Genomic DNA, 17,526 nt, shown 5'->3' with positions numbered 1-17,526 from the left:
AAAGTTCAATGGATATCATTTAATGCCTGATTAAAGTCCAATAACAAGAGGAACGCTGATTAATATTTAATTATTATGATTTGTATGAAATGATATATAGATATAACGACAGACAAAAAACTCACCTTATTTTGTGATATTTTAGGAGCTATTAGCGTCCCTCAATAATTCCAGCTTAGCTGCGAGGAGAGACGACTGTAATAAAAACATATTTTGTTCAAAACAAACTCGAACTCGTTTTAAAAAAAAAAGATATATACAAAAATACATGGGGTATCGGTTCAACGTCTTGCGAGTCCATGCCCATGCCCAAACGTCATGACAGTGTCGTTGCCATCCATTCCACTGAACAGCAACAACAAACGCGAGTACGAGAGTACCTCTGACGGCGCACAAAAGTTCTCAAGTGAACAACCTTAACGACAGACAGAAAGAAGCCCTCTCCAGCCCCCTTCTTCCATCAATTGCGCTTCCTATTCCACACATGCATGCCCCATCAAATAAACGTCGAAAGTCAACAAAACGGCAAGCGGAAAGTTTTTGGTTTCAAAGAGTTGTGGGATCTACACAGAAACACCCACCTATAAAAGAAGGGAAACCATCAAAAAACACCACTTAAGCCTAGGTCAATTTATTATGCATAGGTAACACCCCAAGAAGAAACTTTTATCAATTTGTTTATACTTCCTAGGCAGAAGTATATCAAACCCAAACTTTATCAATTTCTTAGAGTTTTCTTGTCAAAAATGTTGGTTAATTTTTGCTTATCGTAAAGAATACGTTTAGCAAAGTTTACTAATGATCATACGACTATTATCTGAAACACAAAATTTTTTAATACCAATAAAAAAAGCACTCAGATTTGTTTCAGTATTATTCGAAGCAGAGTACATAGTTAATTATTTTTTGTGTACTTCTTAAGTAATTTCTACACTAAAATGTTACAGATCTGTTTATAATGTATGTGTTTAATTATGACTGACTCACATGTATGAGCGTTGTATTTTAATAAATATATTTGCTTGGAAGCTGAGAGTTTTATAAATTCATTTTGATTAAACAAAAGTCTCTCTGCATCAATTTGTGTCTTAAAAATTGTTACGCTTCGAGGGCATTTATTCGAGTTATGATAGTTTTATAGAGGTTTTTTTTGTGGCTGTTGTTTTACATGAATACAATGTAACCTATCAACTTGATGACCTAAGCGTTGTTTCGAGTCGTTATACTCTTTGGATTCCATAGATTCATATAGCTTGGTCTATGTAAACGTAGTTTATAGAACAAACACATCTTTGCTTACTCGTTTATTGGTTAAATATGGGTGCAAAACGTGCCTGCCTTTCCGTATGGCATAGAATCTTCAATTGATTCTCTTAATTAGCATCTTGGAAACCGGTTTTTATACGTTTAGATTTCATGAAATTTTGTCTAACAAAATAAGCGTACAAATTCCTGTTTAAGGTTTATTAACAAAGAAATTGAATCGAGTAAACAACCTGCTTAGGTTTTTGGGGATTATGTTTTGCCCAGATAATATATCCCTTTTTGGCCTGATTTGAGTTTATGGTTTTTGTATCTATGTTTTTCTTGTGATTATCCCAGCTGGCGTTAATCTAACGTTAATGTTTTATCTCAAACATTTTCCAAGAATTATGAAGGGTCTGCAAATACCTTAAGGTAGGTAATACTTCCAAGTTGATAAAGAAACATTTTATTATTAACTGTATTTCAATGAACGTCTTTATAGATTAACGGAAATTATAGGAAATTTGTTATTAAACGATGACTTTCTATTCCTGAGAATCTCCTAAACATTCTATAAAATTATTTACGCACTAAAAACTAGCAACCCAATTGATAAATAATAATGAGATTGCATTTGTATTCCCTTGGCTGCATTTGCACTCAGCACAAACAATTAGAACCCACATTAAAAGTTGTTGTGTATAATATATAATTATTTATACAATTAAAGTGCCGGCTTCTATATCATTATCATTATTGGCGCGTCGTCAGTCGCAGTACTTGTACCTGACTGTCGATAGAAAAATTGTTTGTTTTCTTTCACAACTAATGAAAATCGCAGTGTCACACTGATGAAGCCGAATACCCGCAGGGAATACTGCTCCCAGTTCGCCAAGCCGCTAGGATTATATGTGTGTAATTTGAAGAGATAACACAATCTTTCTGTAAGTACAAATGGTGAAATGCTGAGCACGAAACGCGTTCCAAAGACTATAAATCGTCAGTGGAATCTAGCAGTTTAGAATCGTTTGAGCACTCGAGAGAGCAACATCATTTCCATAGAGAAACGTAGAGAATCTGTTGTCCGACAATGATTGGAATAGTTTTGCTGGTTGCGGCCGTCACACTGCTTTATGTGTACCTCAAATGGACATTCAGCTACTGGGATCGCCAGGGTTTCCCCTCGGCGGGTGTCACCATACCTTTTGGCGCCTTGGATTCCGTGCGGAGGGGCAAACGATCCTTTGGAATGGCCATCTATGACATGTACACTGCCACAAAGGAGCCCGTGATGGGCATGTATCTGACGCTGCGTCCTGCCTTGCTGGTGAGGGATGCCAAGCTGGTGAATAATATTTTGGTCAAGGATTTTGCCAGCTTCCATGATCGTGGCATCTATGTGGATGAGAAGAACGATCCCATGTCGGCCAGTATATTTGCCTTGGAAGGCAGTAGCTGGAAAAATTTGAGGGCCAAGCTAACGCCCTCGTTTACATCGGGAAAATTGAAGGCCATGTTCCCGACTGCTGAGGCAATTGGCGATAAGATGGTGGCACATTTGAATAACACATTGCCACAAGAGGGTAGCCAGGAGGTTGAACTAAAGTCCTTGATGTTAACGTGAGTTCCAAACCTTTTCCAATAGTTTTTACATCTAATTGCACTTTGTTAACCCTTTAGTTATGCTGTGGATATCATTGCATCGACAATCTTTGGCCTGGATGTGGATAGTTTTGCTGATCCCAACAACGAATTTCTGGCCATCACAAAAACCATCAATCAGAATAGTTTTGAGGATATTCTACGCGGCACCACATCCTTCCTGTATCCAGGGTAAGTCCTCAACTGAGCAAATTACATAACTCCTCAATTACATGAATCTTTCATTTATAGATTGGAGAAGATTTTTGTACGCTTGGGTTGGACTCAGGAGGGACCTGAACGCTTGAGAGAACTCTCCCATCGCACTGTGGATCTTAGGGAGGAGAAAAATATCGTGCGACGCGATCTGTTGCAACTGTTGTTGCAGCTCCGAAACACTGGACAGATTAGCAGCGATGATGGCATGTGGTCGGCGGAGAATAACAGCAAGGGACTGAAATCCATTTCCAAAGATTATATTGCCGGACAGCTGTTTATTTTCTATGTGGCTGGCTATGAGACGACAGCCTCAACGGCGGCATTTACCATCTACGAGCTGACCCAGAATCCAGAGGTGATGGCAAAGGCCGTGGAGGATGTGAGGAGTGCGCTGGAGAAGCACGATGGAAAGCTAACCTACGATGCCATACAGGACATGAAGTATCTGGATCTGTGCGTAATGGGTAAGTTTTGGCAGGGAGAGTTTGTTCTTCGCATGGAAAAGTGTTTTTATTATTGTGTTCCCTTTACAGAGACTGCACGCAAATATCCTGCTCTGCCACTGCTGAATCGTGTCTGCACACAGGAATATACAGTGCCCGATAGCAAAATGGTCATCAAAAAGGGCACACCCATTATTATTTCCCTGATTGGAATGCATCGCGATGCTGAGTACTTCACAGATCCATTGGCATACCAGCCAGAGAGGTATTTGGATGAGAATAAGAACTTTAATCCAGCGGCCTATTTGCCCTTTGGCGAGGGTCCGCGTCATTGCATTGGTAAGAGATTGATTGATAGATCCTCTTTTCTGTAACGATTCTAATGCGATTTTGTGTTCCTTTGTAGGTCTTCGCATGGGCAAAGTCAATGTTAAGCTTGCAGTGGCCAAGGTGCTCTCAAATTTCAACCTGGAGATGCGCAAGGAGAAGCGGGAGATCGAGTTCGGTGTATATGGCATACCCCTGATGGCCAAAGGCGGAGTTCCCGTCTGTATATCCCGCAAAAAGTAACCGCCCCACAAATGTCTCCGTCTAGTTTTAATTTCTTAGAGTTAATAATAAATCAAATAGTAAACCAAACCCCCCACCCATCATGCACACACACACACAAAGAAAATACGCACCTCTTTGTGAATGTAAATAGTATTATTCTTCCCACGATTTACATAAGTCGGCGGGCGCACACAAACACTATTTACTCAATGGATATATCGGGGTATTTCGAGTATTATATTTTGCTGTGTGTGACAGTTGCATCTGCATTCAAAATGCACTTTTACCCGAGCAATGACAACACACAATATGGCCGAAAAAAATTATTGCTTCTTTCACTTTTTCCAGGCCAAACACCACACACACGCACGCACACGCACACACACAGAGAACACACAAGAGCGTACGCGGTGTGAATAGGGGGCACACGGGGCAGGGACCGCCTGGTTGCCGTTAATTAATTTTATTGCACTTCACTTGTAATTGGAGCCCGTTTGGCTAGCTCATCGAATGCAGCATTGCATTTGCCTTTTTCTATTACTTTATATTACTAAATAAATATGACGGAATTAAGGCCGAATCAGCGCATTCGTGCTCGTGGGTAGGGCTGCAAAACCATCGATGTTCGCTCCGCCGATGATTTCACCATCGAATGGTTTCAACCATCGATGTATCGCAAACATATAAAATAATTTTATTGATTTTTTAAATTGATTCTCTGGTTGAGGGTTTTTGGTTAGCAAATTATTTGTCCATTTCCATTTAAAGTACATTTTCTAGATCTAAAATTCCTTAATTTTCTCTGAAACGATAGTCGTAAGAGTCGATCTATCGCACAATTCTGAAAGAATCGGCTTGTATCGATACTGTCATCAATGTTCATGCAGCCCTAGTGAAAAATTTATCCTGTCCTAGTAAAAATCAATTAAATTCTAGTGCAAGACCTGAAGTAAATAGGCAATATTAGTTGCAGCTGCAAGTAACAATAAAGCAGCGCCTAAACTGATAGTAGATCACCAGTAGCAGGCCCTGTCAGATGAGTGTAAAGTGTGTGTAGTCCGGAAATATATAATATATATACACACATACGGGCTGCCCTACGCACACAGTGATAAGTCAGTATTTACTGACGAAACAGCGCGTCGAACACCACGTAGTATCCAATAAAGTCATCACCTGTTCAAGAGGCAACATCCAGCAACCAACATGGAGGGCAACAAAGACGAAGCACAGCGCTGCATCGACCTCGCAGTGCAATCCCTGGCCGAGGGCAAAACCGACAAGGCAGAAAAGTTTCTACTCAAGGCAGAGAAACTCTATCCCACGGAGAATGCAAAGAGTAAGCAGTGTAGTTATTTCCATATTCCCATAGATTCTAAATCGATATTCTTTTTTTAGAGCTATTGGCTAGGGTGAAGAGCACACCTGGCAGCGGCAGCAATGGCAAATCTCGACCAGCGGCTGCCGCCGATGAGAAGGACAGTGGACCCAGAAAGCGCACCAATTCGGATTCGCGTAACACCGCTCCCGACTACTCCAACGATCAGCTAGAGGCTGTGCGCAAGATCAAAAAGTTTGTCCACCACGAAAACCCTTTGCCATTTGCCTCTGTACTAATTTCCATAATTCCCTTTTGCACAGATGCAAAGACTACTACGAGGTATTGGCCGTCAGTAAGACCGCCACGGATTCGGAGATCAAGAAGGCCTATAAAAAGTTGGCCCTACAATTGCATCCCGACAAGAACAAGGCTCCTGGCGCCGTGGAGGCCTTCAAGGCACTCGGCAATGCTGCTGGCGTCCTGACCGATGCGGAGAAACGCAAGAATTATGATCTTTATGGCATCAACGAGACAGGCAGTGGACATAGTCATAATAATGGAGGCGGAAACCATGGACATGGACAGTACTACAATGAATATGGATACTCGCGCGGCTTCCAGGCCGACATCAGTGCCGAGGAGCTGTTCAATATGTTCTTCAATGGCGGTTTCCCCCAACAGAATGTGTACATGCGCCAGCAACGTCGTCAAAGGCAGCAACGTGAGGATCGAGAGGTATGTGGCGTGGCGTGACGTGACGTGACCTTTGAACCCAGCCATGGGGAAGGCAGCCGCTTATCTAGAGTCTAATTGTTTGTGTTTACAGGGAAATAATTCATCGGCTTTGATTAATTTGTTGCCCATCTTGCTGCTCATTGGCCTGTCCATGATGTCGTCCTTCTTTATCTCTGATCCTATGTACAGCTTGACGCCCTCGCAGTAAGTACCCCAGAGGGTCCTCCTCCTAATCCTATATCTTATGGACATTTGCTAATCTTTACTACATTTTCTACCCAAGTAAATACTCGGTGAAGCGTGAGACGAACGGCCTAAAGGTTCCTTACTATGTCAAGGAGAATTTCTATTCAGAGTATCAGGGCTCAGTGGCACGACTGGAGGAGTCCGTTGAGGAGGACTTTGTCAATCATCTCAAGCACTCTTGCAGTCGTGAACGCAATTATCGTGAGTACAAGGCGGCACTTGCCCATGAACTCATGGCTAATGTTTGGTCCTTTACAGGTGACTCTATGTTGGCCAAGGCGCGTACGTTTGGCGATCGGGACCTGTATCGCAAGGCGCAGAATATCAATACGCCTTCGTGCGAGAATCTGCAAAAGTATTTAATCACATAATCTAGTTAAACGTTGATGCTACACGAAATTTCCCTTTTCAAAAGCCATTTCCCTTGGTTGTAGTTTGTATACCCACTTTTCCACACCTCCCCCCACATACACACCCATTGCTTATAGTTGTTATAAATGAATTTCATTGTTTTATCATTTGATTGTTATCATTTTTATATGTGTACTGAAACACCTTTCCTTTCCTTACCATCCTCGACCAATCAAATAGAGCTTTTACATGGCTTGAAGGTAAAAACTGGAAGAGTTCATGGTAGAAGATGTTGTCCTCCAGCAGTTGAATATATAAATTATAGTGCAATACCATTTAGCCACCTCCACCCCCCTCTGCGGCATGTTTGAAAGCAAAGCAAAGCGAAGCGAAGCGAACGCAACTGCCATTAAGTCACATCACGTATCTACGAGTACGAGTATCTATAAGTGGGAGGCTGAAATCCATGGATATGTGTGCTTTTTTCATTATTTAGATTTCGGATATTTAGACATAATGCAAATGATACATACAATACATGCAAAAAAGAACATATTGGATAGACAAATTGTAAACTGGTTTTTTCTTAAGGACACGCATCCTATCGATCGTCGTTCATTGGGTTCAGTGTTGTGGGATACTCTGAATAAAATGTCAACTAAATCATTATAAAAAGTGTTTATATTGCCAGAGAGTGCTGTTGTACGACTGCGGGGACTCATTTGAATGTCATATTTATGTTTGTGTGCTTAAATTCAACTGGATTTCCCCCCACCCAATCCAAGCATTACCACGAGCAAAAAAAATCAACTATAAATCATTGTTTGTTTACGTTTGTTTCTTCACTAAGAGGTTTATAAATGTACAAATAAAGCAATGTTATGCTAAGTAAAAGATGGTACACAGATGGTTCGGACTCCAGTAGCACCGTCAATTGCTGATGATGGCCTCCAGGGCGGCCACAACATCGCCTCTCTGCTCCCGTAGAACCTTCTCGGCATGCGCTTTGCTAACCAGCAGCTCGTTCATCTGCAAGAGAAGATAATTGAGCACACGCACACTCCAAACTGTGTCCAGGCGGACGGCTGTATACGTACAATCAGTTCGATGTCTTCCTTTTTCACTTGGACCAATTGCAGCTCCTTTTCCTTGGCGACACGCAGCTCGTTCTCTTTGTTGCGCTGATTGCCAAACTGTGCCACCGCCTGCAGATCAAAGAAACCTTTAGATTGATTCTCTGGGCATACGATATACACCTGGTTATACGCACACTGGATATATTTGCTGCAGAGATCTCCTTTTCCTCCGCATAGTCCGTAACACGTTCCAGATCCGCGGCGCCGTCGTCATGACGCGTTTGTTTCTTTTGTTTTGGGTCCAGCTCGTCCTGCGCCTCATCGTCCGCCTCGGTGCCATTCACCTCCACCTCCTGTTCGGCTTCCGTCATGTTGTCTATTGTCTGGTTTTGGTTTATTTAGAAATTTATTTAAAATTTACTTTTTTTTATTAACGCTGCTCGAGCCGCCTCGTGCTGCCACCAATGTATGTACCACACTACTTGACTGTAAAAAACGTTTACACTATGTGTGCTATTTGTTTTGTTTTTGATATTACTCGATTTTGATATTCGATTAAGTATTGCTGGCTAGCTGGAGCTCACAACACTGTCTTTATAATTTTATTGGACAAATAAATTAATTTGCTATAATTTTTGACATTTTAATACATTTCTTTCTGCTCTGTGGCTGAGAAAATTAGTTTTATGTAAAAAAAGTCAACAAAAATGGCTTTGATTTTACATGGTAACTACCCATTTGCGACTTGAAAACTACACAGGGATGAAGTGCTCGCGGCGGCACCTGTCTAAATCGTAGGCGTTGCCACATACCTGGTCTGGTAGCACTGCTAAGAACTATGTTCAAAGTTCGCCAACTGCTGGTTCATTGAGTACTGCCAATTTGTGTGGAGTACTTAGGCGCGTGAATTTGAAATTGTATTTGATATTAGGGTTCCTTAATCACAATCCAAATGAATAGTAAAAGCAATAAAACTCCAAGAAATATGGTCATTGTTCAAGTTTTATTCACTCTAATTTAGTCGGCGAGAGGGATGAGTAATCAAAATGTGTAATTGTAATTTTTTTTAAATTTAATTTGAATTTTGCATTTGGTTTCATTAAAGATTGATGGAAAACACCAAAAGTACTTGAAAATTTCTCAGATTTAAGAGAATGCTAATTGAATTCCAATGAAAAACTCTTTAAATTTAATATTATTTTGTGGCATTATTCTATAAGTTTAAATTTCTTTAAATTTGAAATTTAGTTTGTGTGTCAACCGCAAAACTAATTAAAAATGTCTCTTGCACATGCCTTCGGGTGGAGTGTGTGTGTGTGTGTGTGTGAGCGTGTTTGTTGCCTTCTGCCCATTTCTCCTGCTACTTTTCTCCACTTTTTCTGCAGTTTCTTTTTAGCTTTTTGCAAAATGTTGTGCTGCGGTCAAAATGTTAATTATAAGTTTGATGTCGGATATAATTAGATTCTTGCACCGGCCGAGGGTTTCCTTTCCCCGTATGTGTACGTACTTACACAGTGACTACCATATGCACGCGTACATCCTGAACTGACCCTCAATTCCGCCTTCACAGCGGGTGGTCTGTGTCAGTGTGTCCTGTTGACATAATCGTTTGCCATCATGATTAATTTAATTGTCACTTTGACGTAAGGATATACACTCCTAGCGTTCTCGCCAGCTCTATCTCTAACTCAACCTCTCACTCTACCCCTCTTCCTATCCTTCTCTCTCTCCTTGCTTGCACTCCTTCGCCTGGGGTTCCGTTGAAAATCAAGATTAATTAGCATCCATGACCATGGGCGGTCAACATCATTTGTCAGTGGGGGCAGCGCTTTCGTGGCGTGTAGCGGGGGACTATGGCGCTGCTTTGTGTGCAGGGAGGGGTGCGTATGTATTTTGGGGTGTATGTCGTGTGTTTTTTGGGGCACACTCCATATGTGCGCTGCATTTAATTCGAGCTTATTTTGACAGCTACGAATTTCAACATTTTGCATGCAGTGCGCATGGAACACCAGAACGCTCTTTTTGATTATACATAGCGACTAAAAGATACCCTTATTTGAAACACGATAACTATACGAGGAACTACTTAATGGACAATGGGGGGAAATGGTTAAGAAGTAGTGGAGTCTAGCCGACAGACAGAATAGTCAAGTAATTCCTATTATAGTAAAATAATTCCCAAGTTAATGCTGAAAGTATTTCAGGCTTGTACGCAAAATGCATGCTTTAATAGTCATACCCCGTTCCAGCCTATCAAGACAGAGAGAGCCGAAAATTGTGTTTACCGCAAGTGCAGTGCCGTTTTTGTGTGTGTTTTTTGTAGTAAAGAGTGCATCTGATAACTGTATTTCCAATTGAGAGCAACAGGCACGCTGTGGCCAATTTGGCTCTATGTTTTTTTTTGCGTACCTATTGCATTGCTAGCCCAGTTCTCGATTCGCACTTCAAGCCCAGTGGCTTTAGTCAGCCCCTTTCTGCCAGGGAAAAACCCTTCAACGTTTTTTTGGCTCTCTTCGTTTTTCCAATTGGAAATTAAATTATGGCGCTAATTAGCGTCGAACATAAATTAAGTTGGCAATTTCGGTTGGCATTGTGGTTGCCAATGCCACATATCCTTTCGCCACACTCTCGCTGTCTCTCTCTCTCTCTCTTTCTTCCTTTTGGGTGCGCATGTACATACATACACGTGCGGATTGCAGCCCAAAATTCACACAGTAAATTTTTTTTCAGGGACAGCAGAGAGAGAGAGAGAGAAGGAGGAAGAACGATGGGTGAAGTAGTGTGGGGTGATGAGTGAAGAGAATACTTGATGCGAGTAAGAGCAGAAGTAGTGGTGTGAGAAGAAGTTGCTGCTGAGCGAGGGGAATGGGAAGGTAGAGAGCACTTGAAACCCAGGAATGAGCTTGGAGTGAGCTTTGGAGTGAGAGAGGGATGGGGCGAACAATTTTTCGGTCGCGTGACGTAATTTGACTTGCATTGTCTTTTGCTCGTTGCGGTAGGGGTAGGGTAGGGGGTTGTTGCCCTTTTTTGTGGTTACACTTCCTGTTTTACAGTTAGGTTCTGTATTGTTTTTCCTCCAATTTGTTGGACAGTGTGGGTGAGGAGACTTTTTTGTGTGCCTTAAAGTCTGCGAAAAAGATGGGACATGACAAGAGGCACAAATGTTACAGAAGGATTATGCAATAATTTGGAACCTTCAATTCTAAGAGAATGAAAGTTGATATGTAATTGGTTTACAAATCATATTTGTAGGACTTGTGAGGCCAACCATTAGACAAACTCAGAGAGTTCTTCTTAGGAAGCTTTATAACTCCGTAAAGATCAAAGAGGGAGTGATCCGTTTGCCAGTTCTTTTTCCTCTTAATTACTCTGATCTTTAACTTGACTTCTTACTGCATTTCCCATACATTCTTCATACACAAAATGCATTATTTCCATTGATTGGCTTATATCGAACACTCACACACATTCACATTGATTACCAGATTTGGGTTTCTAATTTCAAAACCCAAATAAAGCCAAGGATGCAAAGGCTACATTGTCTGATGACGGGACCACCCTCCAAAGTACAACACAGCCTTTGCGCTCAATGACACATCGCTCTTTCCCTTGCCAGCCGTTGTTGGGGGATTTCCCTTTATGAAGAATGCAATCGACTGTCTGTCTGCCTGCCTCTCTCTCTGTCGGTGTGTGTTGCATATCCATGTTGCAACGTGATGCCATGGCTGGCCATGCCATTGCCTGTGCCATACGCTGGACATTCGGTGCGTCAGTCAATAAATAAATTTGCATAGCAAATAAATTAAGAAAATGCAATTTTCAAGAACTGTTGCACATTTCTCCTCCGGCCGCAGTGAGCGAGAAATTGCATTAACATTTCAATTCAAGGACAAAACCAACGCCCACCCGGAAAAGGGTGCGCACTCAAAGTGCGGAAATCTTTAAATTTGGTTCCAACTTTTCGGCCCATTGCATGGATAATTGGCTGGCAAACTCAATTACGCTAATAACACTCGGAATCTCGGCTCAAATCTACTGTGTTTATGTGTATATTTATGTATGTGTGCGCTTGAGTGACGCCACGAGGAGTTATCCTTCGCAAATTGTCCAACGACAGAGAGAGAGAGAGAGACTGACAGACAGAGTGGAGGATAATTGAGCCATTGAAGGCGCTCGAATGGTCAGCAAAAAGTTCCAACAGTAACTGATATCGAAGTGGGAAAACTTGCTCCTCGAAAAGGGATTCGTCGATGGTGTGTGGTGTCCCAGCGGCGACCCATTGACGACCTTTATCGGGGGGTCCGAACATAAACCATAATCGCAATTGGCAAGTGGTCGCCACTCGAGCAAGCATCCTTTTGGCCATTGTCATGCTTCACAGGATGGACACACACATCTGTAACCCTGAGATGTACATCTATGTGGGATATCCCAGGCTCTGGGCATTGGCCAGCTACGAACGCATCGAACGGAAGCCGATGCTCATTCATTTAAAACTTGTCTGCAACTTGCCAACTTGGCTCCTTCATCTCCTCCTATAGCCCCTTAGATCTTTTCTATGGTAGCAAGGTGCAAACACTCCTCGAGTGTCTCTCTGTCCGTGTGTGAGTCTCGTAAAGTCTTTGCTTCCGTTTGCCTCCTGCTCCAGCTCCTGCTCCCCACATGCCCCATAATGTATTCCTGACATTTTGCAACTTTTGCGTTTAACAATTTCGCTTCCTTCCGTTGGCTAAACGGCGCCAGGTTGTCGTGGAAATTTGTTTTAATCGTCATCTTTGCCATCTACGTAAGCGTTTCTCCTTCCCCAGGATACCCAGGACTCCTGCTGCCGCCCCTCACCAAGGTTCGTTGACGTCCGCAGCAAACTCCTTTCGGTTATCGATGGCCTGTTCAATATTTTATTAGTGTCGTTAGACGAAACGACTCCAAACATCCTTTATACCTTTCGATTCACTGAGTTTTTCCTGGGTTCTGCTCGTGCTTTCCTTTGGTTTTTGCCTTCTAATATTCCTTTGCTTAGATTTGGGGTCTTAATACGTTTTTGGCTGTGTGGGGCTGTAGGTCGGATTCTTTTTTGGTTGCTCTTGTTTCATTTTTAGTGTCTGTTTAACATTTACATAAGTTACCTACTTTTCCAAGAGATTAGGAGTGGTTGGCTTGGGGCAGGACCTGCTTGATATAGAGGTACTTACTCTCTAGGTAGACAATTGAGCGCCTACCAAAAGGTTGTGTGGCTGGAGGGTATTATGAATGGTGAACAGGCAAACATAAATGATATATGGCTCGAGTAGGAGAGAGAAGATTGTGTTTTTTCTTTGGGACAAATTACATTTCGTTGTGGGAGGAAGTAAATGATGTATTTTTTATCAAATAAATTGTGGTCATATCTGATGATTATGTGACCTTGTTTTTCAGTGATATTATTTGTAATTTTATTGGTTAATCTTAAGAGGTTTTCACCTTACTGTAGCGAATGCTCAAAGGACACTCAACAAAAGTTTTGCACTCACTTGAAATCATCTTTCAACGAAAATCAGTGTTGCCACATGTAAGATGATCTATAAATAATTTTCCAACACCATAAAGTGTTGTCAAACGTCAAAAGAAAACTTCTAAGTGGAATAATACAAATTTGTAAACGCTGTAAAGCGTAAATGTCAATGTCAATGTCGATCAGCAATGCTTCCAGCAGAGTTGGTTTAATGTCTATGGCTCTGTCCATAAACTTCTGAATTTATGGCCAGAAAATCCGAACATTTACCAACACTGGCCCAACACTGTTTCATCTCCCACTAAAGCAACTCTTAATGCAGCTACGTTGCCACTTTGTCCCGAAGTCATTCAATAAGTTTTTCACTGTTATTTTGCACATTTCTTTTCGATCTCTGTACCCCAGCCCCTACCCCTTTGCCACTTGCCACATTTCACCGTTAAGCAAACTCCAGCTAAAAACCACCAAAAGCCATGTATGCAGAAACTCTGGAGCAAAAGTTGCGATAAGCTTTTGAGGAAGTTTTGCGAGTGAGGCAGCCAGAGTGCATAAACATATCCCAGGCTCTGCTTATCAATGGGTGATACCACCATAACCCTTGCGAATCCGCTGGTAGGGGTGGGGTTGGGTGCCCTGTGAGGGTGTACGTTTACAGTGCGTAGTACTTTTGTAGACTTTATAAGACCGTCAAACACTAAAACTGTCTGCCATTGTGTCATGCATTTAAGTTTAAACGTTATTATTGTCGCCTGACAGTCTCCGCCAATTTGGCATAATGTGTAATATTTCTTTTTTATAACCAAACTACGGATGCCACACAGCGCACTTAAGGTGTACCAAGTGGGAAAGAGAAGGCGACACTGGGGTTGAGGGTGAGGCAGAGTTGGAACTAAATGTACATCCCATATATCTCTGGAAAAAAAGTGTGGGATGTGTGCTAAGGATAATAAAATATAAATAGCAGTGCAATACTTTTCAGCGGAACAGTTTTCCTTTGTCTGGTGGAGGCAGCTTTTGAGTTGAGGAGTGTCGACTAGCTGGATACCTCGCTTTGGGGATAGAGATTTTTACGAAATTATTGTGCAATAAAAAAGGGTTTGCTTACATTGTTACATTTTTGTTTATTTGATTCATTTTTCAGTGATTTTCGCAATGAATTGCTCATGCTGTTTCCCTTGCTCGGCCTCTTCCAGTGTGGCTTAGCAGTGAAGTAATGTTTAATGTTTCTAAATGGAGCTCACCACCTCTCCCTTGCTCTCTCTATCTGTTTCTCTGCAGCACTCATCCTTCCCTATTTCTAGGGTATCTTGGGAGTGTGTAAATCAATGAACACAACCGGACATCCGACTAATATATCACATTATTATAATTTTTATGAATAGTGCTACTTATTCCCATTAAACCAAAGGGTTGTTTCGTTCTAATGGCTCATTCATCCCCAACCCTCCCGAAACTTGTTCATTCGTTACGTTCCATCAATTTGATGTGCTCACAATTTTTGCCAAACCAAAAGAAGTTTGCTAAGATACAAAAAAAATATATAGAAAGAGAGAGAGAGAGAGAGAGAAAATAATCTTCAAATATTAATTTTTCGCCTGAGAGTGTTACTAATTAGAAGTGAGGTCTGCCAGACGCTCGAAATATTGGATGCAGAGGGTGCTAGACAGGGAGGTGGGGAGTGGAAAGAGAGGAGAGCAGCCAAAGGCGAGAAGGCAAAAACGAGCAGTGGAAAAAAAACGTTCAAATGTCTATACATCATTTTAACAATCAATCAATTTGAAGCAGAGTTAATCCACACGAATCGTGTTACATGTGGCCAAGAGATGGGCACACGGGGCATGGAGGCATGCGGCCAAGGGGCATAGAGCTGGGCAGGGCATTGAGAGCCATCGGGCTCTGCTCGACTTGACTTGAGCCAAACTGGAAATCTTGTATATTAATCAGTCTATTAGACACGATTTGTTCCACGGTCCTCCCCACATGAGATGGAGCGGCAGGGCGGCAATGGTGCGATTATTCAATCAGCTCTCGGACGTTCCGACTCCGACCCGCTCGATGGGTTGTCCAGAGACCCGGTCAAACCTTTACCCTACCCCTGGCCGGCTCTTTTGTGTGTTGCGTGGGTGGTAAGCCCATGTAAGACCATGTCTGCGATGGCCTTACATTTGGTAGGTTTTTTGTTTGTTTGTTGGCTGAAGCGACCTTGAGGCAGGTGCAGAGGCAAAGTCAGGTGAAGTTTCAATGTGAATTAAAGCTGAAACAGTGCAGGGAAGTGAGTTTCAAATTGTTGAAACGCAGGGGAAGCTAAAAGTTTCTGCAAATAAGAAAATATATTAAAGATTGTCATGAAATTTGATGGATTTATGGCACTTCATGCCATATGACATTTCATGCAGATATCTCTTTTAAAAGTAATGCGCTAAAGTATAAGAGCACTGATCTATCATCTAAACAATTGACAGCCTACAAAAGTTAAACGATTTCTAGCGAGTTTCCAACCCTTTCGTTAACCCATTAGTGTCCAAATAAAACCTCATATGCGAGTATGTTTCATGCCATAAACAATCCACACTAAGCATAATCCAATACACAAGATATTTCAATACAACCTTCATCATCATCATCATCAGAAGTAGAGGAATAAGCAGGACATTCTGCCACCCAAAAATGTGCCCGAATCATCATCGTCAAAGCGACACTTTGGCGGACAGCAGCCCGAAACCATTTATGGCATCATGGCCTCTCCTTCTCAATGAAAAATTTGTTCTGTTCATATCGTAAAGTTTGTGTGTGTTTCGCCATTCGTTTTATGAAGCCCCCGCGCTGCTGCAGAATGGCCAGCGATAGAAAACGCATCAAATTTGATGACCGACTATGGGAAAGTTGAGGAATATATTTGTTGGCCCAAATGTTTGATGAGGTCCTGTCCAGAAAGACTTTAAAGTGGCACTGGGGCTGGGGGTGCTGTGTTGTACTGCTGCTTGCTGGTTGGGGCATAAAAATGAGAGACAAGCTCGATTGAGCAACATTTGCATATTGAAGTGACTCGAACAGAGTTGACTTGATGTGGCGTGTATAGAGAGGGGGAGTTCGTCTTTCCACCCCTAATCTAAGCCAACAATATCATAACCCTAGCAATGCAAAAAATTGCAAAAAGCAAAACTGCTCAGTGTATGACGTATGGCAATGCTTGGAGAGCTCTTTGGGGGGGGCAACCATTGCACATATAACTTTTCAATTTCATCATTACCAAAGAACACCCAACCCACACACATCCTACACAGTAAATCTCCGCTACCCCCCGCTCTTGTCATCCTGCAGGACGTCAGCTGTTGACGGCGCCGCGTTGCGCACTCGCAAAGATTTATTTTTATCGCCTACAATTCCAATTCAATCCAATTCATTTCCCTTGGCTTTCCATCCATTTCCAGCTCTTCCTCTCTGCTGGATTTTTTGTGATTTTTGGCCACAAGTGTGGACTGGAGAAGAATGGGTTGGGTGGAGTAGCGGGCCAGCAATTGTGGAAACATTTGGTTGCCATTCCTTTAGCCGCGCGCCACTTTCATCAAGGCAAAGTGTGGCTGCTCCTGAATTTTGTGGCAGGCGGCTCTGGCTTTTGCCACTTGCCTCTTGGCTTTATGGCCAATTGGGTTAAGCTGGATGTCTGGGGAGATGACTCGTATTCATGCTCATATCGTTGGCTATGCCGCTGCCAAGCCGCACATCAGGCAGCCAAATATATATATTGATATATGACTCCGGCCAGAAAAATGCACAAAAAAAGGGAAGAAAAAAATGTTGCCTAGAGACAAAGGCTGCCAAAAGTGCAGGTGAAACAATTTAAGAATTTGTAGAAATTGTAGAAAGAAATCAGGAAAGTTTGTGCGTAAAGCTTTAATTTATATTAAATATGAATTTAAATGAAATTGTAAAATTTGCATTGCACAGATTATTCTTCAAATATATTCATGGCAGAATTCCTTGATAACTCGTCAACTTTAACGATTTATGTTTGACTAATCAATCCACCAAAATCTTGTAGAATCTCATGAAAAAATAAAACCCTAAAAAGAGCCAATATGAAATATTGTTTTATTAAATTTTCAGAAAATACTTAGCTATAGTGTAAGCATATCTGAAGTCTTATAGGTTAAGCTTTTAAAAAGTAAAAGAAAAATAGTTGAGAATGAAATAAAAAACGATTAT

The 17,526-nt window shown here is 41.8% G+C and overlaps 3 protein-coding genes across 4 annotated transcripts; 2 read left to right on the top strand and 1 right to left on the bottom strand.

The window, feature by feature from the left end:
• The first annotated feature begins 2,262 nt into the window (after positions 1-2,262).
• On the top strand, positions 2,263-4,187 carry LOC117589906 (probable cytochrome P450 6d5). The gene is made up of 5 exons (XM_034282178.1): positions 2,263-2,865; positions 2,926-3,078; positions 3,139-3,569; positions 3,639-3,887; positions 3,955-4,187. Exons 1-5 carry the CDS (start codon positions 2,336-2,338, stop codon positions 4,116-4,118), a joined length of 1,527 nt encoding a protein of 508 aa, XP_034138069.1. The 5' UTR covers positions 2,263-2,335; the 3' UTR covers positions 4,119-4,187.
• A 783-nt stretch (positions 4,188-4,970) lies between these two features.
• LOC117589683 (dnaJ homolog subfamily B member 12) lies at positions 4,971-7,422 on the top strand. 2 transcript variants are annotated; one of them, XM_034281837.1, is made up of 7 exons: positions 4,971-5,439; positions 5,499-5,673; positions 5,742-6,156; positions 6,248-6,360; positions 6,440-6,603; positions 6,661-6,757; positions 6,994-7,422. In XM_034281837.1, the coding sequence occupies exons 1-7, from the start codon at positions 5,307-5,309 to the stop codon at positions 7,037-7,039; spliced, it is 1,143 nt and encodes a 380-aa protein (XP_034137728.1). In that variant the 5' UTR covers positions 4,971-5,306; the 3' UTR covers positions 7,040-7,422. The 2 variants fall into 2 exon arrangements, with proteins under 2 accessions (XP_034137728.1, XP_034137730.1); XM_034281839.1 differs by having other exon boundaries at positions 5,307-5,439; positions 6,661-7,422.
• Positions 7,423-7,564: 142 nt separating this feature from the next.
• Positions 7,565-8,322, bottom strand: LOC117589684 (huntingtin-interacting protein K). Its single transcript, XM_034281840.1, has 3 exons — positions 8,024-8,322; positions 7,851-7,958; positions 7,565-7,782 (listed from the first exon to the last, which is right to left on the bottom strand). Exons 1-3 carry the CDS (start codon positions 8,198-8,200, stop codon positions 7,684-7,686), a joined length of 384 nt encoding a protein of 127 aa, XP_034137731.1. The 5' UTR covers positions 8,201-8,322; the 3' UTR covers positions 7,565-7,683.
• Between the last annotated feature and the right edge of the window lie 9,204 nt (positions 8,323-17,526).

This window comes from Drosophila guanche, unplaced genomic scaffold (assembly GCF_900245975.1).
Source record: "Drosophila guanche unplaced genomic scaffold, DGUA_6, whole genome shotgun sequence".
NCBI lineage: Eukaryota > Metazoa > Arthropoda > Insecta > Diptera > Drosophilidae > Drosophila > Drosophila guanche.
The sequence above is the reverse complement of the archived record's forward strand: the minus strand, read 5'-3'. Positions and strand labels throughout refer to the sequence as shown.